The sequence below is a fragment of the Trachypithecus francoisi genome, unplaced genomic scaffold (assembly GCF_009764315.1).
Source record: "Trachypithecus francoisi isolate TF-2019V2 unplaced genomic scaffold, Tfra_2.0 Lachesis_group10, whole genome shotgun sequence".
NCBI classification, from domain to species: Eukaryota; Metazoa; Chordata; class Mammalia; order Primates; family Cercopithecidae; genus Trachypithecus; species Trachypithecus francoisi.
Window position 1 is genome coordinate 83532439 of NW_022681455.1, and position 26240 is coordinate 83558678.

Sequence of the window (26240 nt, forward strand, 5' to 3'; positions counted from 1 at the left end):
TGGGTGGCAGAGGAAGACTCCATTTCAAGAAACAAAAAACAGAAAACAAAAATGGCTGGGTGTGGTGGCTCACACCTGTAATCTCAGCACTTTGGGAGGCCGAGGCGGGCAGATCACCTGAAGTCAGGAGATCGAGACCAGCCTGGCCAACGTGGCAAAACCCCGTCTCTACTAAAAATACAGAAATTAGCTGGGCATGGTGGCACATGCCTGTAATCCCAGCTACTCAGGGGGCTGAGGCAGGAGAATTGCTTGAACCCAGGAGGTGGAGGTTGCAGTGAGCTGAGATCACGCCATTGCACTCCAGCCTGGTGGGCAACAGAGCGAGGAGTCAGTCTCAAAAAAAAAAAAAAAAAAAAAAGAACTCCCCTAGGACATCATATTAGAAACACAAAGAATAATAAGCACTTACTGAGTATCTGATCTTGTGCTAAGGGCTTACCTAAATAAAACAGACCTTTAGAAGGAATTTAGGAGAGGGTCATTTGGGAGCAGCTTCTGTGATCTTTCTTTCTCTTCCTTCTTTCTCTCCTTCCTTCCTTCCTCCCTTCCTTCCCTGTCCCTCCCCTCCCCTCCTCTTCTCTTCTTTTCTCTTCTCTTTCTTTTTTTTTTTTTTTGTTTTTTTTTTTTTGAGACAGAGTCTCGCTCTGTTGCCCAGGCTGGAGTGTAGTCACACGATCTTAGCTCACTGCAAGCTCCACTTCCCAGGTTCACGCCATTTTCCTGCCTCAGCCTCCCGAGTAGCTGGGTCCACAGGCACCTGCCACCACACCCGGCTATTTTTTTGTATTTTTTAGTAGAGATGGGGTTTCACCGTGTTAGCCAGGATGGTCTCGATCTCCTGACCTCATGATCCACCCGCCTTGTCCTCCCAAAGTGCTGGGATTACAGGCGTGAGCCTCCGCACCCGGCCTCTTTTCTTTTCTGCTTTTCTTTCACAGGGTCTCACTCTGTCATCCAGGCTGGGGTACAGTGGCATGATCACAGTTCACTGCAGCCTTGGCCTTCCAGGATCAGGTGATCCTCCTACCTCAGCCTCCCAAGTAGCTGGGACTATAGGTATATGATACCACACCTGACTAATTTTTTTTTCCTTTGGTATTTTTTGTAGAGGCAGGGGTCTCGCTATGTTGCCCAGGCTGGTCTCGAATTCCTGGCCCCAAGCAATATGCCCGCCTCGGCCTCCTAAAGTGTTAGGATTATAGGCATGAGCCACCACACCTGGCCCTCTGTGATATTTCTTTCTGAAATCCCATCTTCTCTTGGAGCTCAGGTTGATCCAGGACTGACCTATGTCTTGCTGGTGTGATCTGAGCCCTGCAGAGTGAATGTAATTCCTCCCCCTTCTTGCTCAATGTCTTGCTGTCGCTTATCTGAGGCTCCATATTACTTCAGAAGGGCAGACTGGCAGGGGCCAGTGTGAAGAACCTACAAGTCTTCTTTCCCGGCCTAGAATAAGAAAAGATTTGTATTGTGGTCACCAGATGGAGGACTGGTTATGGAGGGCATTTCCCCAGGAAGCTTACTTGGCTGAAAGATATATTCCTACAGGAAAGTCTCCTTTGCTAGGACACAGCCTTGGTGTTCAGTTCAGTTAAAGAAGCAATGGGCTAGCCGGGTGCGGTAGCTCACGCCTGTAATCGCAGCACTTTGGGAGGCCTATGCGGGTGGATCACGCAGTCAGGAGATCGAGACCATCCTGGCTAACACAGTGAAACCCCGTCTCTACTGAAAATACAAAAAATTAGCCGGATGTGGTGGCGGACGCCTGTGGTCCCAGTTACTCGGGAGGCTGAGGCAGGAGAATGGCGTGAACCTGGGAGGTGGAGCTTGCAGTTAGCCGAGATTGTGCCACTGCACTCCAGCCTGGGTGACAGAGCGAGACTCCGTCTCAGAAAACAAAACAAAACAAAACAATGGGCTGAGAGTGGGGGCTCATGCCTGTCATCCCAACACTCTGGGAGGCTGAGGTAAGCAGATCACTTGAGGTCAGGAGTTTGAGACCAGCCTGACCAACATGGTGAAACCCAGTCTCTACCAAAAGTACAAAAATTAGCTGGGTGTGGTGGCGGGTGCCTGTAATCCCAGCCACTTGGGAGGCTAAGGCAGGAGAATCACTTGAACCCAGGAGGCAGAGAGGTCACAGTGAGCTGAGATTGTGACACTGCACTCCAGCCTGGGCAACGAAAGCAAAATTCTATCTCAAAAAAAAAAAAAAAAAAAAAAAAAAAAAGAGCAATGGTCCAGTCTGGGCAGCATAGCAAGACCCCATGTCTAAATAAATAATAAAAATGAAAAGTGAATTTAAAAAAAAATTTTTTTTAAAAATTCACTCTCTGGCCGGGCACGGTGGCTTACACATGTAATCCCAGCACTTTGGGAGGCCAAGGTGGGCGGATCAAGAGGTCAGGAGATCAAGATCATCCTGGCTAACACAGTGAAACCCCAAACCCCGTCTCTACTAAAAAAAATAGCCAGGCGTGGTGGTGAGTGCTTGCGGTCCCAGCCACTCGGGAGGCTGAGGCAGGATAATCGCTTGAACCCGGGAGGTGGAGGTTGCAGCCACTGTACTCCAGCCTGAGTGACAGAGACTTCATCTAAAAACAAAAAAAATTCACTCTCGACTGGCTTTTAAGCTGAGATATGAAAGATGAGATTCAAACAGCAACGTGAGGAAGGTGGAATGAGGGCAGAGAGAAGCAAGACTGGGGGCAGGGAAAGGGCTCAGCATGCTAGGAAAATGGAAAAAGTTCAGTGTGACCGGAGCGTGGTGAGGAAGGGAGAGAGAGAAGGTTGGCAAGGAGGTAAGGGTCTTCCAGGCCCTCAGAAAGAGTGTGGATTTCAGTGTGAAGATTGATGAGAAAGCATGAGGAGTTTTTTGTTGTTGTTGTTTTGAGACAGGGACTCACTCTGTTGCCCAGACTGGAGTGCAGTGGCGCGATCACAGCTCACTGCAGCCTCAAACTCCTGGGCTCAAGCAGTCCTCCCACATCGACCTCCTGAGTAGCTAGGACTACAGATATACACCACCACACCTGGCTAATTTTTAAATTTTTTGTAGAGACAAGAGTTTCTACTCTATTGCCCAAGCAGGTCTTGAACTCCTAGGTTCAAGCAATCCTCCTGCCTCAGCCTCACATATGCTGGGATTACAGGCATGAGCCACTGTGCCCGGCCGAGACAGAGTTTCTACTATATTTCCCAGGCTGGTCTTTAACTCCTGAGCTCAAGCAATTCTTCTGCCTCAGCCTCACAAAGCGTTGGGATTACAGGCATGAGCCACTGCGCCCAGCCCATGAAGAGTTCTTTTTTTTTTTTCTGAGACAGAGTCTTGCTCTGTCACCCAAGATGGAGTGCAGTGGTGTGATCTTGGCTCACTGCAACCTCAGCCTCCTGGGTTCAAGCAATTCTCCTGCCTCAGCCTCCCGAGTAGCTGGGAGTACAGGCGCCTGCCACCACACCCAGATAATTTTTTTGTATTTTTAGTAGAGATAGGGTTTCACCATATTGGCCAGGCTGGTCTCGAACTCCTGACCTCAGGTAATCCGCCTGCCTCAGCCTCCCAAAGTGCTAGGATTACAGGTGTGAGCCACTGTGCCTGACCTTTTTTTTTTTCAAGACAGAGTTTCACTCTGTTGGCCAGGCTGGAGAGCAGTGGCGTGATCTTGGCTCACTGCAACCTCCAGTTGTTTTTGAGCCTCCCAAGCTCAAGTGATTCTCCTACCTCAGCCTCCCAAGTAGCTGGGATTACAGGCGTGTCCCACCATGCCTGGCTAATTTTTGTATTTTTAGTAGAGACAGGGTTTCACCATGCTGGCCAGGCTGGTCTCGAACTCCTGACCTCAGGTAACCTGCCTGCCTTGGCCTCCCAAAGTGCTGGGATTACAGGTCTAAGCCACCACGCCCAGCCAGTGAAGAGTTCTTAAGGAGAAGCTATATAAGCCAGGCACGGTGGTGCATACCAGTAGTCTCAGCTACTTGGGATGCTGAGACAGGAGTATCTCTTGAGCCTAGGAGTTTGAGACTGCAGTGAGCTATGATGACACCACTGCACTCCAGCCTGAGCAACACAGCGAGTCCCTGTCTCAAAAAACAGAAAGAGGGTGTATTTCAAAGGCAGGAATATCATGATTTGGTGATGTGTTGGAGACGAGATGGAGGAAAGAGAAGACTCCAGGTGGATTTGGTTTCTTAGGATGGTTCATTAGATGAGTGGGAGTGCCATTCATAGACGTGAGAAGCCTGAGTCAGAGCAGAAACCAAGAGCTGAGTCTTGGACACACGGAGATGAGTAATTGGATATTCCAATCTGGAGGCTGGGCACGGTGGTTCACACCTGTCATTGTCCCAACACATTGGGAGGCTGAGGCGGGTGGATCACCTGAGGTCAGGAGTTCGAGACCAGCCTGGCCAACATGGTGAAACCCCATCTCTACTAAAAATACAAAAATTAGCTGGGCATGGTGGTGCACAAGTAATTCCAGCTACTTTGGGAGGCTGATGCAGGAGAATCGCTTGAACCCAGGAGGCAGAAGCTTTAGTGAGCTGAGATTGCGCTGCTGTACTACAGCCTTGGCCACGGAGAGAGATGCCATCTCAAAAAAAAAAAAAATTAGCCAGGCGTGATGGTGTGTGCCTGTAGTCCCAGCTATCCAGGAGGCTAAGCCGGGAGGATTGCTTGAGCTTGGGAGGTTGAGGCTGCAGTAGGCTGTGATTGCACCACTGCACTCCAACCTGGGCAACAGAGCAAGACCTTGTCTCAAAAACAAAAAACAAACAAACCTGGGACTCCTAGGGTATCACATGAGAAAGTCAACTCAGCATTAAGTCACTTCCTGGGTCTGCCTGACCCTCACATGCATGCCTTCTACCTTAACCCAGAGGTAAATACCTCACTTCTTCCCCGTCCTGCCATGAATTTTTTTTCACTGCATTTACAGCTGTTGGGTCTCACCTGTTCTCTGCTTTGTTCCCCAGGCACAAGCAAACAGGACCTGACTTCCTTCAACATGGAGCTGTCCTCCAGCGGCATCAGTGCCGACCTCAGCAGGGTGCGTGCTGGTCTGGAGCAATGGGCTGCAGGGAGTGCACCTGACTCTGGGGGGTGGATCGGTGGGTAGCTGACCCGCTCATCTCCTTCCCTGGGCAGGGCCATGCAGTCGTGGGGGCAGTAGGAGCCAAGGACTGGGCTGGAGGCCTTCTCGACCTGAAGGCAGACATGCAGGATGACACATTTATTGGGAATGAACCATTGATACCAGAAGTAAGAGCGGGCTATTTGGGTGAGTACTTCTCTTTTCTGCTGGGTTCTTCTGGTTGTACGGTCAGATGGTCGCTCAGCCTGGCTTCCAAAACAATAATGAAAGCAGTTAAGCAAGCAGCATGAACAAAGTCAGAGTTTAAATATGGCTATAACATTCATAATTTATTGTTTGTATTTTCTGATGCTTTAACATCCTGGGGCTGTGCTCATCCTGAAGAGACTACGAATTCCTAGAGATAGTAAATAACTTGCCTGTGAATATACCTTGTAGCTGGTCATGGTGGCTCATGCCTTTAATCCCAGCACTTTGGAAGACTGAGGCATGCAGATCACCTGAGGTCAGGAGTTCAAGACCAGCCTGGCCAACATGGTGAAACCCTGTCTCTACTAAAAATACAAAAGTTAGCCAGGCGTGGTGGTGCATGCCTGTAGTCCCAGCTATTCTGGAGGCTGAGGCAGGAGAATTGTTAGAACCCGAGAGGTGGAGGTTGCAGCAAGCGGAGATCACGCTGCTGCACACTAGCCTGGGCAAAAGAGCAAGACTGTGTCTCAAAAAACAGGGCCGGACACAGTGGTTGACGCCAGTAATCCCAGCACTTTGGAAGGCTGAGGTGGGTGAATCACCTGAGGTCAGGAGTTTGAGACTAGTCTGGTCAACATGGCGAAACCCCATCTCTATTAAAAATACAAAAATTAGTCGGGCATGATGGCAGGTGTTTTTAATTCCAGCTATTCAGAGGGCTGAGGCAAGAGAATCTCTTGAACCCAGGAAGCAGAGGTTGCAGTGAGCTGAGGATCACGCCACTGCACTCCAGCCTAGATGACAGAGCAAGATTCCGTCTCAAAAAAAAAAAAAAAAAAGGCCTTTTATATGCAAACCAACCAATTCCAAGCCCATATCCCCAGGCACTTCCTTTGTCTAATCCATACACACCAAGCCAATAGTTCCTCTGCCCTAAATCAGCTCAGGGCCAGGCATCAATAAACCAGAGGCCACCACTATAGCCCAGAGTCAGCCAAAATTATTCAAACTGTGCAATCCTAAACTTGCTTGAACTTGCCAACCTAACTTACCACCCTTCCTTGTGGAAGCCACAAGAAGAGCTCTGGGTCATGCTCTTCCCTGGCTCCTCCTGCCTCTCCACTAATCTGGTGTTTGTCTGGTCCTGAGTGGCATCCAGTGCCTCCTGCCTCTTGGAACTGTGACTAGTAAACTTCTTTCAGTGACAGTGACTCTCTATACCATCAGTCACACCTTTATATTAAATCCCAGGCACATTTTTAAACAACCTGCCTTATTAGTAAGAGGACTGGCTACTCCTTTTTGAGGCTTCCTCCTCTTGAATTATCCAAGATTACCTGAGGTCAAGAGTTCGAGACCAACCTGGCCAACATGGTGAAGCCCTGTCTCTACTAAAAATACAAAAAAATTAGCTGGACGTGGTGACACGCACCTCTACTCCCAGCTACTTGGGAGGCTGAGGCAGGAGAATCACTTGAACCTGGGAGGCGAAAGTTGCAGTGAGCCCAGTGAGCCGAGATTGCACTACTGCACTCCAGCCTGGGCTACAGAGACAGACTTTGTCTCAAAAAAAAAAAAAAAAAAATTAGTTGGGCATGGTTGTGCATGCCTGTGGTCCCAGCTACTTGGGAGGCTGAGATGGGAGGATCACTTGAGCCTGGGAGGTTAAGGCTGTGGTGAAGAAAAAAAAAGAAGAAATAACTCTAAAATTTAATCTCTAGCTGGGCATGGTGGCTCACACTGTAATCCCCGCACTTTGGAAGGCTGAGGCTGGCAGATCATTTGAGGTCAGGAGTTCAAGACCAACCTGGCAAACATGGTGAAAGTCCGTCTCTAGTAAAAATGCAAAAAATTAGCCAGGCATGGTGGCGTGCACCTGTAATCCCAGCTACTCGGGAGGCTGAGGCAGGAGAATAACTTGAACACAGGAGGCGGAGGTTGCAGTGAGCTGTGATTGTACCACTGCAGTCCAGCCTGGGTAACAGAGCAAAACGCTGTTTCAAACAAAAAAAAAAAAAAAAAGAAAAAAAGTTTAATCTCTAGTTAGACACCCACCTCACTATCCACACACGTAAATATATACATATATGTGGATAGATAAATAAACAGAATCCTGAGTGTCTACTATGCTACTATCCTTCAGATCTCAGTTTAGCTATCACTAGCATAGCACTAAGCATTTTATATACACGTCTTATTTAACTCTCAAAACACACCCCATGAGATTGGTACTGTTCCTTTTTTCTTCTTTAGACATAGGGTCTCGCTCTGTCACCCAGGCTGGAGTGCAGTGGCGCCATCTTGGCTCACTGCTGCCTTGACCTCCTGACTTTGAGAAAGCCTCCTGCCTCAGCCTCCCAAAGTGCTGAGGTTACAGCCGTGAGCCACAATGTCCAGCCTCTTCCCTGTTTGTGGATGAGAAAACTGAGGCAGTGCAGAGGCATGAAGCAATGTACTTAAGACTACACAGCTAGGAAACAGTAGCACTAGGATTTAAACCTTGTCTCACTGAGTTCAAGGATCTGAAGTTCTTAACCCTTGTGCTTCCAGACTCCATACGACAATAGGGAAGTGGTTCCGTCTCTTCACTCTTCCTTCCATGTGCTGTAGAGCCCTGGACAGCTCTGTTTTCTTCACTCACTTTCAACTTCTCTGCACAGAGACCATCAGATGGGGTCAGTGACTCATCCCAGAGGATTCCTGCTGGTGGCTCCTGTCTCTAGCCCAAGCCTGGGTCCAATTTCCTGCAGTGTTTCCTAGAACATTCAATAGAGATTGTCCTGGTATCTTAGAGGAAAGAACCTTGTTACCGGAAGTTGAAGATGAAGACAGCCTGACACCAACATGATATCTTTTTTTTTTTCGAGACTAAGTCTCTCTGTTGCCTAGGCTAGAGTGAAGTGGTGCAATCTCAGCTCACTGCAACCTTCGCCTCCTGGGTTCAAGTGATTCTCTTGCCTCAGCCTCCCATGTAGCCAGGACTACAGGTGCATGCCACCATGCCCAGTCAATTTTTTGTATTTTTAGTAGAGATGGGGTTTCACCATGTTGACCAGGCTGGTCTCGAACTCCTGACCTCAGGTGATCCACCCACCTCAGCCTCCCAAAGTGCTGGGATTACAGGCGTGTGCCACCGCGCCTGGCCAGCATGATATCTTTAAGCATGAAAATTTTTCAAATGTCCTGCTTTATTTTATTTTGTTAGAGACAGTGTCTCACTCTGTCACCCAGGCTAGAGTGTAATGGCACCATCGTAGTTCACTGCAACCTTGAACTCCTGGGTTCAAGCAATCCTTTTGTCTCTCAGCCTCTCTAGTACCTGGGACCACAGGTGTGCACCACCACACCTGGCTAGTTTTTGTAATTTTTTGTAGAGACGGGGTCTCACTATGTTGCCCAGACTGGTCTCAAACTTCTGGCCTCAAGTGATCCTCCTACCTCGGCTTCCCAAAATGTTAGGATTACAGGAGGGAGCCACTGCACCTGGCCGACATGCTTTATTTTTAATATCCATGCCAACTCTGCATTCTTCTAATATATTCCATTTTATTTTATTTTATTTTATTTTATTTTATTTATTTTGAGATAGAGTCTCGCTCTGTTGCCCAGGCTGGAGTGCAGTGGCGCGATCTTGGCTCACTGCAAGCTCCACCTCCCAGGTTCATGTCATTCTCCTGCCTTAGCTTCCCAAGTAGCTGGGACTACAGGCGCCTGCCACCACGTCCAGCTAATTTTTCATATTTTTAGTAGAGATGTGGTTTTATCGTGTTAGCCAGGATGCTCTCAATCTCCTGAAGTCATGATCCGCCTGCCTCAGCCTCCCAAAGTGCTGAGATTACAGATGTGAGCCACCGCACCCAGCCTCCCGTTTTATTTTATTTTATTTTATTATTTAAGAAAAAAGAGGCCAGGCATGGTGGCTTACACCTGTAACCCCAGCACTTTGGGAGGCTGAGGTAGGTGGATCATCTGAGGCCAAGAGTTCGAGACCACCCTGGCCAACATGGCAAAACCCTGTTTCTACTAAAAATACAAAAAAGTATCTGGGTGTGGTGGCTGGGCACCTGTAATCCCAGCTACTTGGGAGGTTGAGGCAGAAGAATTGCTTGAACCCGGGAGGCGGAGGTTGCAGTGAGCCGAGAACACGCCATTGCATTCCAGCCTGGGCAAGAAAGCAAGACTCTGTCTCTAAAAAAGAAGAAAGAATGGAGTCTTCCTTACTAATCCTCAGGTAAACTGAGGCTCAGAAGAGGCTCCACACTCCACTTGTGGTGCATAGCTGCTTTTCCCTGGGTGTGCATGTCACCCACAGTTGAAGAAATGCCATCCCCAAGATGGCAGGATTTGGTCGGCTGGGAGCACATGGCTGCTTTTCTCAGAAGAAGGTCTTCAGCTGTTTTGATGCATCTCTGCTACTAACCCAATTCCCTGGGGCCCCTGCCCCTCTCCTGCTGGGTGTTCTTCCAGCATCCTCTGTTTCTAACTCCACGCCTTGCACACTTTCCTCAGGTTACACCGTGACCTGGCTGCCCTCCAGGGAAAAGACTTCATTGTTGGCCTCAGGAGCCCCTCGATACCAGCACGTGGGCCGAGTGCTGCTGTTCCAAGAGCCACAGGGCGGAGGACACTGGAGCCAGATCCAGACAATCCATGGGACCCAGGTGCGCACAGTCCGAGGGCATCTGCAGACCAGGGACTGGAGGGACACACATCACACTCCCTTCTGTCCTTTGAACGCTCATCCACTTACGTGTGGCAGGCCCTGTGCTAAACACCATCACATTTGTCCCTCATAACACACGGAGGTAAGCCCTGTCATCTCCCTCTCTAGTTTAAGAAACAACCTTGAGGTTGTTTAAGGTGCAGTAAGACAAACAGCCCACTTTGTCTTAATGCACATAGACTAGGGGTGGATCCAGGATCAGAACCTGCATTTGAGGGAGTGGCATAAGATGAACTCGGTACAGGTATCTCCCTGCCAGCCTCTGCTGTTCCCACAGGCGTTTCCCCAAACACCTGCCTCTCCCCACAGATTGGCTCTTATTTTGGTGGGGAGCTGTGCGGTGTCGACGTGGACCAAGATGGGGAGACAGAGCTGCTGCTGATTGGCGCCCCACTGTTCTATGGGGAGCAGAGAGGAGGCCGGGTGTTTATCTACCAGAGAAAACAGGTGGGGCCAGGACCTGGGGCTGAGAGGGAGGAGGTAGAGCAGCAGAGATTTGCAGCTCCCAGTTATTCTGAAGGCTTTCTCTGTCTGGTCATGTGGTGATCAAACTTTTAGAACGACAGAGAGGCAATAGCGAATCTTCACTGCGGAAAGACTGTGTGCAGGGTCCAGTGCCAATATTTCTTTTTTCTTTTGAGACAGAGTCTCGCTCTTGTGGCCCAGGCTGGAGTGCAGTGGTGCAATCAGGGCTCACCACAACCTCTGCCTCCTGGGTTCAAGGGATTCTCCTACCTCAGCCTCCCGAGTAGCTGGGATTACAGGTGTGTGTCTCCATGCCCAGCTAATTTTTGTATTTTTAGTAGAGACAGGGTTTCACCATGTTGGTCAGGCTAGTCTTGAACTCCTGACCTCAGGTGATCCACCCGCCTCGGCCTCCCAAAGTGCTGGGATTACAGGTGCCCGCCACCACACCCAGCTAATTTTTGTATTTTTAGTAGAGACAGCATTTCGACATGTTGGCCAGGCTGGTCTCTAATCCTGACCTCACGTGATCCACTGCCTTGGCCTTCCAAACTGCTGGGATTATAGGCATGAGCCGCTGCACCTGGCAGGCAGCGCCAAACTTTTTATAGACACGACCTCACTTTCCTCATGACCACCTGCTGAGATACTACAAGCTTTAGTTTATAAATGGAAATCCCTGGGGTGCAGTGGCTCATGCGTGTAATCCCAGCAGTTTGAGAGGCTGAGACAAGACGATTGCTTGAAGCCGGGAGTTCCAGACCAGCCTGGGCAACATGACAATACCCTGTTTCTACAAAAATAAAAATAAATAAATTAAAAATTTTAAGTTAGCCAGATGTGGTGGTACATGCCTGTAGTCCCAGCTACTTGGGGGGCTGAGGTGGGAGGATTGCTTGAGCTCAGGAGTTCGAGGTTGTAGTGAGCTGTGATTACACCACTGTACTCCAGCCAATGACAGAGCAAGACTCCGTCTCAAAGAAAATTATCCAAAAAATGTATATATATAAAGGGAAACCCCAAGGCTCAGCAGGGGGATGTCTGAAACCACAAGGTCACAGTAAGAGGACAGAAAGAGGCTGGGCTGGTGCTTGAACCCTGGTTAGTCTGACAGCTCCATTCCAATTCTTGGAGGGACCCCATCTTACTTTTTTTAGCGTTCTTCACTCAGTTGCTCTGTGACAGCTTGCTGAGTGACTTGGGTGTGACCTGTCTCTTGCTACTTCCTAGTTGGGGTTTGAAGAGGTCTCAGAGCTGCAGGGGGACCCCGGCTACCCCCTTGGGCGTTTTGGAGAAGCCATCACTGCTCTGACAGACATCAACGGCGATGGGCTGGTGGACGTGGCTGTGGGGGCCCCTCTGGAGGAGCAGGGGGCTGTGTACATCTTCAATGGGAGGCATGGGGGGCTTAGCCCCCAGTCAAGTCAGGTGAGGTATCCTGCCTGCCAATCACACTCCATTCTCGGGTGCCCTAAGCCCCCAAGCCTACTCCCCAGCCCGACGCTTCCCTCCCTCCAACCTACCTCTCCTCAACTTAGTGATAATTCCTTTCTTGCTCTCAGCGGATAGAAGGGACCCAGGTGCTCTCAGGAGTTCAGTGGTTTGGACGCTCCATCCATGGGGTGAAGGACCTTGAAGGGGACGGCTTGGCAGACGTGGCTGTGGGGGCTGAGAGCCAGATGATCGTGCTGAGGTGAGATGGGGCTCCTGGGTCATACCTGATGACCCCAGCTCTTATCCTATGTTTTGTTTATATTTTATTTATTTATTTATGTTGGGTTTTTTTAGAGACAGGTCTCTCTTTGTTGCTCAGGCTAGAGTGCAGTGGCATGATCACAACTCACTGCAGCTTCAAATTGCTGGGCTTAAGTGATCCTCCCACCTCAGCCTCCCGGGTAGCTGGGACTACAAATGCTCGCCACCACAGCTGGCTAATTTTTTTTTTTTTTTTTTCGTAGCAATGGGGACTTGCTATGTTGCCCCAGCTGGTCTCAAACTCCTGGTCTCAAACTATGCTTTCTCCTCAGCCTCCCAGAGTGCTGGGGTTACAGGCAGGAGCCACTATGCATGGCCTAATTTTTATTTTTTTAATATATGGTCTTCCAGGCCAGGCACAGTGGCTCACACTTGTAATCCCAGCACTTTGGGAGGCCAGGGCGGGTGGATTACGTGGGGTCAGGAGTTCAAGACCAGCCTGATCAACATAGTGAAACCCTGTCTTTACTAAAAATACAAAATTTGCCAGGCGTGGTGGCAGGCACATATAATCCCAGCTATTCGGGAGGCTGAGGCAGGAGAATTGCTTGAACCCGGGAGGCAGAGGTTGCAGTGAGCCGACATTGCGCCATTGCACTCCAGCCTGGGCGACAGAGTGAGATTCCATCTCAAAAAAAAAAAAAAAGAAAGAAAAGAAAAGAAAAAAGATACAGTCTTGCTACTTTGCCCAAGCTGATCTCAAACTCCTGGGTTCATGGGATCCTCCTGCCTCAACCTCCCAAGTAACTGGGATTACAGGCATGAGGACCGCACCTGGCCACATCCTCTGTGCAGTTACTATGTGCCAGGCCCCATGCAGATGTTTCGTGGGCATGAGCTCATTGGGTCTTCACCCAGCCCTGTTAAATAGGTTTGCTTTTTATAGAGTCTTCACGTTTTACTCCAGGTTGAACAGCTGCCATCAGTGATGGAACTGGGATGTGCACCCAGGCCTACCTGACACTAAAACTCAAAAAGAAGCAATATCGTGGGATCGAGAAAAGCATAGCTTTAGAACATGGTGATCTGGATTCAAGTTAAAGCTCGGCCATTTACTTCTGGGATGCTGTTATCCCAGTCACTTAGCTTTTTTCTTTCTTTTTTTTTTTTGAGACAGAGTCTCGCTCTTATCACCCAGGCTGGAGTGCAGTGGTGCGAATTTGGCTCACTGCAACCTCTGCCTCCTGGGTTCAAGCGATTCTCCTGCCTCAGTCTCCCGAGTAGCTGGGATTATAGGCGCGCGCTACCACGCCCAGCTAATGTTTGTAATTTTAGTAGAGATGGGGTTTCACCGTGTTGGCCAGGCTGCTCTCAAACTCCTGACCTCAGGTGATCTGCCTGCCTCAGCCTCCCAAAGTGCTGGGATTACAGGCGTGAGCCACTATGCCCTGCCCACTTAGCTTCTTGGGACCCAAGTTTCCTCATCTTTGAAATGGTAGTGACATTGTTTACCTTACCCATGTCTTAGAATTGTTGGAAGAGTCATGTAATATCTGATGGTGAATGGATATTTATTGATCACCTGCTATGTCTTAAACACTGAATCAGGCACTTGGGAGAGAGCTTATATGTTGGAAAATATATAATTAAAAAGTAGCAGGGTGTGATGGCTCCTGTGGGTAATCCCACCCAGCACTTTGAGAGGCTGTGGCAAGAGGATTACTTGAGCTCAAGAGTTTGAGGCAAGCCTGGGCAACACGGTGGGACACCATCTCTACTTTTTTTTTTTTTTTTTTTGAGAGAGTCTACTGTTGCTCAGGCCAGAGTGCAGTAGTGTGATCTTGGCTCACTGCAACCTCCACCTCCTGGGTTCAAGCGATTCTCCTGCCTCAGCCTCCCGAGTAGCTGGGATTACAGGCGTGCACCACCATGCCCTGCTAATTCTTTTGTATTTTTAGCAGAGATGGGGTTTCACCATGTTGGCCAGGCTGGTTTTGAACTCCTGACCTCAAGTGATCCGCCTGTCTTGGCCTCCCAAAGTGCTAGGATTACAGAGTGAGCCACCGTGCCCAGCCTTTTTTTTTTTTTTTTTTTTTTTTAGCCAGGTATGGTGGTGCGTGACTGTAGGCCCAGCTACTTGGGATGCTGAGGCAGGAGGATGACTTGAGCCTGGGAGGTCGAGGTTGCAGTGAGCTGTGATCATGCCACTGCACTCCAGCCTGAGCGACAGAGTGAGATTCTATCACGCAAAAATAATAATAATAAATAGGCAGGGTGCGATGACTCATGCCTGTAATCCCAGCACTTTTGGAGGCTGAGGCGGGTGGATCATTTGAGGTCAGGAGTTCAAGACCAGCCTGGCCAACCTGTTAAAACCCCGTCTCTACTAAAAATACAAAAATTAGCTGGGCGTGGTGGTGTGCGCCTGTAATCCCAGCTACTCGGGAGGCTGAAGCGGGAGAATTGCTTGAGCCCAGGAGGCGGATCTCAAAAAAAAGGAGCCAGGCGCTCGGGCTCACTCCTGTAATCTCAGCTATGCAGGAGTCTGAGACAGGAGGATCACTGGAGGCCAGGAGTGTGAGGATCCAGTGAGCTATGACTGCACCACTGCACTCCAGCCTGGGCAACAAAGGGAGGCTCTAACAACAACAAAAGATGCAACTTTATTATGAAGCATAATAAAATTCATGCAAGCATCATTGAAGGCTTAAACATAAGCAAGAAAGTAACTCATGATTTCTCTTCCTAAGAGCTTACTCTTCTTCATGGAAAATGGGTCAGAGGCTGCTAGAATGAACTGGGCATCCTAATTAGTTATCATCATTATTGGCCAGGCATGGTGGCTCACACCTATAATCCTAGCACTTTGGGATCCCAAGACAGGAGGATTGCTTGAGCTCAGGAGTTCAAGACCAGCCTGGACAACACAGGAAGATCCCTTCTCTACAAAAATGTATTTAAAGTTAGCCACGTGTGGTGGCACATGCCTGTGGTCCCAGACCCTTGGGAGGCTGAGGTGGGAGGATCACTAGAGTCTGGGAGGCCAAGGCTGTAGTGAGCTGTGATCATGCCACTGCACTCCAGCCTGGGCAACACAGTGAGACCCTGTCTCAAAATAAATAAATAAAAAGTATCATTATTATTTTCCTTAAGAGGAGGCAGTGACATGTTGAGGTCTGCTTTAGGGAAGGAGAGTTATCTGGGCTCTGCTGGCAGGAGCCCCACATCTGAGGGGGGACGTGCAGTTGGGTTGGAGGGAGAGAGTTGGTTGCTTTCTGCCCTGCAGTTCCCGGCCCGTGGTGGATGTGGTCAGCCTGATGTCCTTCTCTCCAGCCGAGATCCCAGTGCATGAAGTGGAGTGCTCCCATTCAACAAGTAACAAGATGAAAGAAGGTGTTAATATCACAATTTGTTTCCAGATCAAGTCTCTCATCCCCCAGTTCCAAGGTCAGAGCTCTCCTCCTGCTCCCCAGGGTAGCTGCTGCCCCAAATCCAGGCTTATGGCCCTGGGATCCCCCACCATTCAACTCTTGCCTTTTCTGCCCTGCCCAGGCCGCCTGGTTGCCAATCTCACTTACACTCTGCAGCTGGATGGCCACCGGACCAGAAGGCGGGGGTTGTTCCCAGGAGGGAGACATGAACTCAGAAGGAACATAGCTGTCACCACCACCATGTCCTGCACTGACTTCTCATTTCATTTCCCGGTAAGGGAGCCAGCGCCAGTGCTCTGGGATGAGCTACATGCAGGGGCAGGCTCAGCTCCGTCACTGTACAGTGGGTGACACATCACTTCCATCCCTCTGTGCTGTCACTTCCTCTCCTGTGCAATGGTAGTAATAACACCTTTAGCATATTTTCTTCTAGTGTTCTTTAAAAATTATATATATGGCCAGGCACGGTGGCTCACACGTGTAATCCCAGCACCTTGGGAGGCCAAGACAGACGGATCACAAGGTCAGGAGATCGAGACCAGCCTGGCTAACATGGTGAAACCCCGTCTCTACTAAAAATACAAAAAATTAGCCGGGCAAGGTGGCGGGCATCTGTAGTCCCAGCTATTCGGGAAGCTGAGGCAGGAGAATGGCGTGAACCCGGGAGGCAGAGGTTGCAGTGAGCCGAGATCGTGCCATTGCACTCCAGCCTGGGCAACAGAGCGAGACTCCATCTCAAAAAAAAAAAAAAAAATATATATATATATAAAATATATTTTTGTATAAATTTTAAATATATATTTTAATTGTAAATATATATTAATTTTTAAATTGTATATAAAATATATAAAATTGTATATAAAATTATATAAAATTTATATAAAATTTAATTTTATATAAAAATTAAATATATATTAAATTTTAAATTTTAAGTATATATTAAATATATATTAAAACATATTTTATATAAATTTTAAATAAATATATATTTATATATATAAAATTATACATATATATGTTTTTGAGATGGAGTCTCGCTCTTGTTGCCCAGGCTGGAGTGCAGTGGCGCGATCTTGGCTCACTGCAACCTCCGCCGCCTGGGTTCAATTGATTCTCTTGCCTCAGCCTCCTCATTAGCTGGGATTACAGGCATGCACCACCATGCCCGACAATTTTTGTATTTTTAGTACAGAAAGGGTTTCACCAAGTTGGTCAGGCTGGTCTCGAACTCCCGACCTTAGGTGATCTGCCTGCCTCAGCCTCCCAAAGTGCTGGGATTACAGGTGTGAGCCACCACACCCAGCTACATATATTTTTTTGACACAGAGTCTCGCTCTGTCACCCAGGCTGTAGTGCAGTGGCATGGTCTCACTCACTACAGCATGATCTCTGCTCACAGCAACCTCTGCCTCCTGGGTTCAAGCAATTCTCCTACCTCAGTCTCCCGAGTACCTGGGATTACAGGCACCTGCCACTACGCCCAGCTAATTTTTGTATTTTTAGTAGAGACAGGGTTTCACCATGTTAGTCAGGCTGGTCTCGAACTCCTGACCTCAGGTGATCCACCCACATTGGCTCCCAAAGTGCTGGGATTACAGGCATGAGCCATCGCGCCTGGCCTATTTTATATTATTTGTTTATTTATTTATTTATTTATTTGAGACAGAGTCTCGCTCTGTCACCCAGGCTGGAGTGCAGTGGCATGAACTTGGCTCACTACAGCCTCCACCTCCTGGGTTCAAGTGATTCTCCTGCCTCAGCCTCCTGAGTAGCTGGGATTACAGATATGTGCCACCATGCCCAGCTAATTTTTGTATATTTAGTAGAGTTGGGGTTTCACCATGTTGGCCAGGTTGGTCTCGGGCTCCTGACCTCAAGTGATCTCCTAACTCAGCCTTCCAAAGTGCTGGGATTACAGGCATGAGCCACTGCGCCTGGCCATATTTTATATTTTTAGAGATGGAGGTCTTACTGTGTTGCCTAGACTGGACTCTAACTTCTGGCCTCAACAAGTTCTCCTGCCTCAGCTTCCTGAGTAGCGGGGACTACAGGTGCACACCACTGTGCCTGGCTCCTTCTAGTTTTTTAATTTTTTAAATTTTGTATTAAAATTCTTTTTCTTTTTTTTTTTTTTTTTTTTTTTTTTTTTTTGAGGCGGAGTCTCGCTCTGTCGCCTGGACTGGAGTGCAGTGGCCAGATCTCAGCTCACTGCAAGCTCCGCCTCCCGGGTTCACGCCATTCTCCTGCCTCAGCCTCCCGAGTAGCTGGGACTACAGGCGCCCGCCACTTCGCCCGGCTAGTTTTTGTATTTTTAGTAGAGATGGGGTTTCACCGTGTTAGCCAGGATGGTCTCGATCTCCTGACCTCGTGATCCGCCCGTCTCGGCCTCCCAAAGTGCTGGGATTACAGGCTTGAGCCACCGCGCCCGGCCCTTAAAATTCTTTTTCTAAAGACAGGACCTCACTCTATTGTCCAGGCTGGAGTGGAGTGATGCAGTCATGGCTCACTGCAGCGTCCAACTTCTGGGCTCAAACGATCCTCCCACCTCAGCCTCCCGAGTAGATAGGACTACAGGCATGCACCACCGTATCTGGATAATTTTTTAAAATGTTTTTGTAGGCTGAGCACGGTGGCTCAGCACTTTGGGAGGCTGAGGTGGGCGGGTCACCTGAGGTCAGGAGTTTGAGACCAGCCTGGCCAACATGGTGAAACCCCATCTCTACTAAAAATACAAAATTAGCCGCACGTGGTGGCACATGCCTGTAATCCCAGCTACTTGGGAAGCTGAGGCAGGAGAATTGCTTGAACCCAGGAGGCAAAGGTTGCAGTGTGCCAAGATCGCGTCATTTCACTCCAGCCTGGGCAACAAGAGTGAAACTCCATCTCAAAAAAAAAAAAAAAAGTTTTTGTAGAGACAGGATCTTGCTGTATTGCCCAGGCTGATCTAAAACCCCTGGTGTCAAGTAATCCTCTTACCTTGGCCTCCAAAAGTGCTGGGATTACAGGCTCGAGCCACCGTGACCAGCAGCTTCTACTTTTTAATATATTTATGGGCATTTTTAACATGATTACAATGGCAATGTAGTTACTATTTTTCCCTACTCTTTTCATACATTATATATTAATGCTGCTACACAGCTTTCATAATTTTAAATTATGAAATATTAAAATATTTGGGCTGGGCATGGTGGCTCATGTCTGTAATCCCAGAACTTTGGGAGGCTAAGGCGGGTGGATCATGAGGTCAGAAGATCGAGACCATCCTGGCTAACATGGTGAAACCCCGTCTCTACTGAAAATAACAAAAAAAAAAAATTAGCCGGGTGTGGTGGCGGACACCTGTAGTCCCAGCTACTTGGGAGGCTGAGGCAGGAGAATGGCATGAACCCAAAAACATTTGGCTGGGTACAGTGGCTCATACCTGTAATCCCAGCACTTTGGGAGGCCGAGGCAGGTGGATCACATGAGATTGGCAGTTCAAGACCAGCCTGGCCAACATGGAGAAACCCCATCTCTACTAAAAAAAGTACAAAATTAGCCGGGAGTGGTGGCCCATGCCTGTAATCCCAGCTACTTGGGAGACTGAGGCAGGAAAATCACCTGAACCCAGGAGGTTGAGGTTGCAGTGAGCTGAGATCGTGCCATTGCACTCCAGCCTGGGCAACAAGAGTGAAACTCCATCTCAAAAAAAAAGAAAGAAATATTAAAATATTTAATTTTTACAGAATATTCAATCATCATGGCATGTCATTATTTGCCAGGTACATATCATGCATCCCAGAAAAAAGTTGAGGTATTTTTTTAAGTTTTTAAATTAAGTCTCATGTATGGTACATGGGGAAAAAAAAAAGTTTCTAAAAAAGTTTAAACAGGCCAGGCATGGTGGCTCATGCCAGCACTTTGAGAGGCTGAAGTAGGTGGATCACTTGAGCTTAGGATCACCAGCCTAGGCAACATAGAGAGACCCCTTCTCTACAAAAAACACAAAAAAATTAGCCAGGCTTGGTGGAATACACCTGTAGTCCCAACTACCTTGGAGGCTGAAGAAGGAGGATTGCTTGAACCCAGGAGGTGGAGGTTGCAGTGAGCTGTGATTGTGCCACTGCACTCCAGCCTGGGCAACAGAATGAGACTCTGTCTCCAAAAAAATAAAGTTTAAACAACTGTTGAAATACCCAGATTCAGTTGCTTATAAGCAATCCTGTATAAAGATGGGATTGATATGGCCGGGCGCAGTGGCTCACACCTCTAATCCTAGCACTTTGGGAGGCCAAGGCGGGTGGATCACGAGGTCAGAAGATTGAGACCATCCTGGCTTACACGGTGAAACCCCGTCTCTACTAAAAATACAAAAAAATTAGCCGAGCATGGTGGCGGGCACCTGTAGTCCCAGCTACTTGAGAGGCTGAGGCAGGAGAATGGCGTGAACCCGGGAGGTGGAGCTAGCAGTGAGCCAAGATTGCGCCATTGCACTCCAGCCTGGGTGACAGAGCTAGACTCCATCTCAAAAAAAAAAAAAAAAGAGAGATTGATATAAAATTGTTTTGTTCTCTTAAATACTTGATAAAAGGCCAGACGTGGTGGCTCACGCCTATAATCCCAGCACTTTGGGAGGCTGAGGTGGGCGGATCACTTGAGGTCAAGAGTTTGAGACCAGCCTGGTCAACATGGTGAAAACCCATCTCTACTAAAAATACAAAAAATTAACCAGGTATGGGTGGCAGGTGCCTGTAATCCCAGCTACTCAGGAGGCTGAGGGAGGAGAATTATTTGAACTCGGGAGGCAGAGGTTGCAGTGAGCCAAGATCGTGCCATTGCATTCCAGCCTGGGCAACGATAGTGAAATTCCGTCTCAAAAACAAAACAAAACAAAAACAAAAAAAATCATATAAGACAGTATAGGATTGGGACATAAGAATTTGAAGTTTGTTTTAAACTTTTTTTTTTTTTTTTTTGAGATGGAGTCTTACTCTTTTGCCCAGGCTGGAGTGCATTGGTATGATCTGGGCTCACTGCAACCTCTGCCTCCTGGATTCAAGTAATTCTCCTACCTCATCCTACCGAGTAGTTGGGACTACAGGTGTGCACCACCACACCCGGCTAATTATGGTATTTTTAATAAAGACGGGGTTTCACCATGTTGCCCAGGCTGGTCTCAAACTCCTGACCTCGGGTGATCCACCCACCTCGGCCTCCCAAAGTGCTGGGATTACAGGTGTGAGCCACCACACCCGGCCTGTTTTTAACTTTTTATTATGGGGAATGTGAATCATACAAAACTAGAAAAAAAGTAGTTTAATGAATCCCCAGGTCCTCATCACCCAGTTGCAACAATTACCACTCACCCTCTATTTCATTCAAACCTCTACTCAGTGTCCCTCTGCCTCCTCCCATTCCACCTCTTATAAGATTTAGACATTTTTAATCCCAGCACTTTGGGAGGCCGAGGTGGGTGGATCACGAGGTCAGGAGATCGAGACTATCCTGGCTAACACAGTGAAACCCCGTCTCTACTAATAAAATACAAAAAAATTAGCTGGGCACGGTGGTGGGTGCCTGTAGTCCCAGCTACTCTGGAGGCTGAGGCAGGAGAATGGCGTGAACCCGGGAGTGGAGCTTGCAGTGAGCCAAGGTTGCGCCACTGCACTCCAGCCTGGGTGACAGAGCGAGACTCCATCTCAAAAAAAAAAAAAAAAAAAAAAAGATTTAGACATTTTAAACATAAATTTGCCAGAAAAGAAAGCAGTGTGACATGGTGGAAAGATCCTGGACTTTGGATTTGGACAGATTTGGGTTCAAATCTTGACTCTGTCACTCCAAGTTCTTAGGACAATTGTGCCACCTTTTTAGTTTTCATTTTCTTCTTTTTCTTTTTTAGAGTGGGGTGAAAGGAGGGAGGATGAAAGAGAAAGAGAAAGGAGGGGAGGAAGGAAGGACAAGGGAGGAAGGAAGGAAGGAAGGAAGGAAGGAAGGAAGGAAGGGAGGGAGGGAGGGGGGAAGGAAGCGGGGAGGGAGTGAGGGAAAAGAAGAAAGAAAAAAGAAGAAAGAAAGAAGGGAAGGAAGGAAAAGAGAAAAAAGAAAAGGAGGGAAGGGAGAGCTCATATTCCTTATTTTAAATGTTGGGGTAATAATACCTACCTCTTAGGGTTAGTAGAACCTTCAGGTGAAAAATTATTTGAGTACCTACAGAATGCCAGTGTCAGGCATTGGTAATAACAAGTGACTAAGACCCAGCCCTGTTCTCAAGGAACAAAATTCTAGAACTAGGATATTCTAGTTATTCTGAAATTTTCTTATGCAAACTTTGATAATGGCTGCCTAGGTCAAAATTCAGGGGCTTCAGTTATGATGCAGTAGGAAAAAGTGCTGGGATCGATTAGTGATGTCTGCTGGGGAACTGGGGCTCAGGGATGATAACTGTGCTGAGAACTCCCTGGGTGTGCTATACACACCTGCTACATAGTCAATGGATTTTCACTACTGGTAGAGTCTTAGACAGCGAAATACCAGAATTTCATCACTTGTAAAATGCTGACAGGGTATACATCTCATCGGAAGTGTGGTAAAGGTTAGATTCATGACATAGGCTGTATTCTTATCACCCTCAGGTATGTGTTCAAGACCTCATCTCCCCCATCAATGTTTCCCTGAATTTCTCTCTTTGGGAGGAGGAAGGGACACCGAGGGACCAAAGGGTGGTAAGAAGAGATGGCTAGGGACGGTGGGGAGTTTATCAGAGAAATCCATTCGGCAAGAAGAGCCGCCCATGGCCAGGTGGCTCACTCCTGTAATCCCAGCACTTTGAGAGGCTGAAATGGGTGGATCACTTGAGGTCAGGGGTTCGAGACCAGCCTGGCCAACATGGTGAAACCCCGTCTCTACTAAAAAAATACAAAGATTAGTCAGGTGTGATGGTGCACTTGAGGCCAGGAGTTTGAGACCAGCCTGGGCAACATAGTGGGACTCCCTTTCTACAAAACATAAAAAACTAATTGGTGTGATGGTGCGCCCCTATAGTCCCAGCTACTTGGGAGGCTGAGCAGGGAGGATCACTTAAGCCCAGAGGGTTGAGGCTGCAGTGAGCTATTGAGCTATGATTGCACCACTGCACTCCAGCCTGGGCAACAATGTGAGACTGTGTCTCTAAAGAAGAAAAAACAAAAAAACAAAAAAAGAGCCAGCCGGATTTGGTGGCTCACACCTATAATCCCAGCACTTTGGGAAGCTGAGCGGGGTGGATTGCTTGAGACCAGGGGTTCAAGACCAGCGTGGCCAACATGGCGAAAACCCGTCTCTACTAAAAATATTTTTTAAAAATCAGCCAGGCATGGTGGTGGATGCCTGATGGATGCCTATAATCCCAGCGACTCAGGAGGCTGAGGCATGAGAATCGCTTGAACCGAGGAGGCAGAGGTTGCAGTGAGCAGAGATCGTGCCACTGCACTCCAGCCTGGGCAACAGAGTAAGACTCTGTCTAAAAAAGAAAAAAAAAAAAAAGGAGCCGCCAGCAGAGTATGACTGCACAAGTGGCAGTGGGCTGAGGCAGCAGAGTGGGGCAGCCCTGGGAAGGCAGCTGGCTCCTGGGCAGGGCCAACCACAGCCACTCCAACCAGCTCTCATTCATTCATGAGGTCTGCTGCCTCAGCTAATCTCTCTTCTCTCCATCCTGCCCACTACCCCTCGCTCGGCAGAGCAAGGACATACCGCCCATCCTGAGGCCCTCCCTGCACTCAGAAACCTGGGAGGTAAGAGGGGAGGAGGGGCAGGCAGAGAGGCCTGGGGTCAGATCCCTCCTGGTCTGAGCCTCTTACTCCTTTCTTCTTGGCCTTTCAGATCCCTTTTGAGAAGAACTGTGGGGAGGACAAGAAGTGTGAGGCAAACCTGAGAGTGTCCTTCTCTCCTGCAAGGTCAGTAAGGCCTCCCGCCCTCCAGCCTCCATCTACTCTCTTTTAAGACCCCCTGCTCCACTCACCAGATATGTCATTTGGAGATGCCACTTCCCTCTCTTGGGCCTTAGTTTCCTTTTCTGAGAAATTCGAGGCTGAACTCAGTGGCTCATGCTTGTAATCCCAGCACTTCAGGAGGCCAACCAAGGTGGGAAGATTGGTTAAAGCCAAGAGTTCAAGACCAGCCTGGGCAACATAGCAAGACCCTGTCACTACAACAAATTTAAAAATTAACTGGGCATGGTGGCTCATGCCTGTATTCCCAGCTACTTGGGAGATTGAGGCAAGAGGATTGCTTGAGCCTGGGAGTTCGAGGCTGCAGTAAGTACCACTGCACTCCAGCTTGGGCGACAGAGCAAGGCCCTATCTCTGAAAAATAAAAAGTAAATAAAATAGAAAGCAAATACCTCACGGAACTCCCATCAGTCAGCAGTAAATAAGATTGCAAGAATTGCAAAACTGAAAGTCTGAGCATAGCTGGGCGGGGTGGCTCACACCTATAATCCCAGCACTTTGGGAGGCCAAGGTAGACGGGTCACCTGAGTTCAGGAGTTCAAGACCAGCCTGGCCAACATGGTGAAACCCTGTCTCTACTGAAAATACAAAGCGGCCGGGCGCGGTGGCTCAAGCCTGTAATCCCAGCACTTTGGGAGGCCGAGACGGGTGGATCACGAGGTCAGGAGATCGAGACCATCCTGGCTAACACGGTGAAACCCCGTCTCTACTAAAAAATACAAAAATTAGCCGGGCGAGATGGCGGGCGCCTGTAGTCCCAGCTACTTGGAGGCTGAGGCAGGAGAATGGCGTAAACCCGGGAGGCGGAGCTTGCAGTGAGCCAAGATCGCGCCACTGCACTCCAGCCTGGGTGACAGAGCGAGACTCCGTCTCAAAAAAAAAAAAAAAAAAGAAAAGAAAATACAAAGCTTAGCCGGGCGTGGTAGCTCATGCCTGTAATCCCAGCTACTTGGGATTCTGAAGCAGTTTAATTGCTTGAACTCTGGAGGTGGAGGTTGCAGTAAGCCGAGACTGTGCCATTGTACTCCAGCCTGGACTACAGAGTGAGATTCTGTCTCAAAAAAAAAAAGAAAGACTGAGCATAAAAGATGATTGGTTTTGATTTATTTCTTTCTGGCCCATCAGATCCTTCAGTTCTGATATTCCCCACCCTGATCCTCCCTCCTCCATCTCGGCCCCTAACTTTTCCCTGATCATCCCCCACAGATCCAGAGCCCTGCGTCTGACTGCTTTTGCCAGCCTCTCTGTGGAGCTGAGCCTGAGTAACTTGGGAGAAGATGCTTACTGGGTCCAGCTGGAACTGCACTTCCCACGGGGACTCTCCTTCCGCAAGGTGGAGATGCTGAAGGTGGGTGAGAGTACATGCCTGCCTACAGGCGTGCGTTCCACAGCTGCTACTCCCTTCTCTGAGCCCCAGGCAGCCAGGACAGCCTGAACACGTGGGCAGCCGCAGGTGGACAGGGGTCTTAGGGTCATATCTGGGTTCCCAGCCTCGAGCTGTATGATCTGAGATACGAGGTCTACCCTCTCAGGCTGGGTGCCGTGGTTCACGCCTGTAATCCCAACACTTTGGGAGGCCAAGGCGGGCGGATCACCTGAGGCCAGGAGTTCAAGACCAGCCTGGCCAACATGGTGAAACCCTGTCTGTACTAAAAAATACAAAAATTAGCCAGGTGTGGTGGTGTGCACCTGTAATCCTAGCTACTAGGGAGGCTGAGGCCGGAGAATTGTTTGAACCTGTGAGGCAGAGGCTACTGTGAGCCGAGATTGTGCCACTGCACTTCAGCCTGGTGACAGAGCAAGACTCCATCTCAAAAAAAAAACAAATTTAAGTAGAGAGAGGCTCTCACTATGTTCCCCAGGCTAGTTTCAAACTCCTGAGCTCAAGCAATCTGCCCACCTCAGCCTCCCAAAGTGCTAGGATTAAAGGTGTGAACCACTGTGCCCCGCCAAATTTCCTTTCTTTTTAAGATTGAATAATATTCCATTTTATGTATAGACCATATTTTATCTATTTATCTGTTGATGAACACTTGACTTTTTTTTTTTTTGAGACGAAGTCTCGCTCTTGTCCCCCAGGCTGGAGTGTAATGGCGCGATCTCGGCTCACTGCAAACTCCGCCTACGGGGTTCAAGTGATTCTCCTGACTCAGCCTCCTGAGTAGCTGGGATTACAGGCGCCCGCCACCATGCCTCGCTAATTTTTGTATTTTTAGTAAAGACAAAGTTTCACCATGTTGGCCAGGCTGGTCTCAAACTCCTGACCTCAGGTGATACGCCCACCTCGGCCTCCCAAAGTGCTGGGATTACAGGCATGAGCCACCATGCCTGGCCGAATTATTCTTATACAACAACATTAAATGCTTCTTTGCTGGATGTGGTGGCACAATTCCAGCTACCTGGGGGGCTGAGGTAGAGAAGTGCTTAAGCTAAAGGGTTTGAGGCCACAGGGAGCTATGATCATGCCAATGCACTCTAGCCTGGGCAACAGAGCAAGATTCTGTCTCTACACAAAATTAAATAATTAGCCAGGTGTGGTGGGGTGTGCCTGTAGTCCTGCTACTCAGGAGGCTAAGGTGGGTGGATCGATGGAGTCATGTTTGAGGCTGCAGTGAGCTATGATTACACCATTGCCCTCCAGCTTGGGCGACAGAGCGAGACCTTGTTTCAGAAAAAAACA

The 26240-nt window shown here is 48.6% G+C and overlaps 1 protein-coding gene across 6 annotated transcripts in view; it reads left to right on the plus strand.

Moving 5' to 3' along the window:
* Window positions 1-26240, plus strand: part of ITGAL (integrin subunit alpha L) — a 52540-nt gene that overhangs the window by 11705 nt on the left and 14595 nt on the right. For 4 of the 6 annotated variants that reach the window (XM_033218122.1, XM_033218124.1, XM_033218125.1 and 1 more), the window contains 12 exons: window positions 4978-5051; window positions 5150-5282; window positions 9795-9946; window positions 10318-10455; window positions 11704-11901; window positions 12036-12166; window positions 15455-15615; window positions 15721-15872; window positions 22208-22295; window positions 23286-23344; window positions 23433-23506; window positions 24767-24908. In XM_033218122.1, the coding sequence (XP_033074013.1) occupies window positions 4978-5051; window positions 5150-5282; window positions 9795-9946; window positions 10318-10455; window positions 11704-11901; window positions 12036-12166; window positions 15455-15615; window positions 15721-15872; window positions 22208-22295; window positions 23286-23344; window positions 23433-23506; window positions 24767-24908 (1502 nt within the window). Of the gene's footprint in view, window positions 1-4977; window positions 5052-5149; window positions 5283-9794; window positions 9947-10317; window positions 10456-11703; window positions 11902-12035; window positions 12167-15454; window positions 15616-15720; window positions 15873-22207; window positions 22298-23285; window positions 23345-23432; window positions 23507-24766; window positions 24909-26240 lie in introns of all 6 variants that reach the window. The other 2 variants (XM_033218123.1, XM_033218126.1) reach the window with 1 other exon arrangement.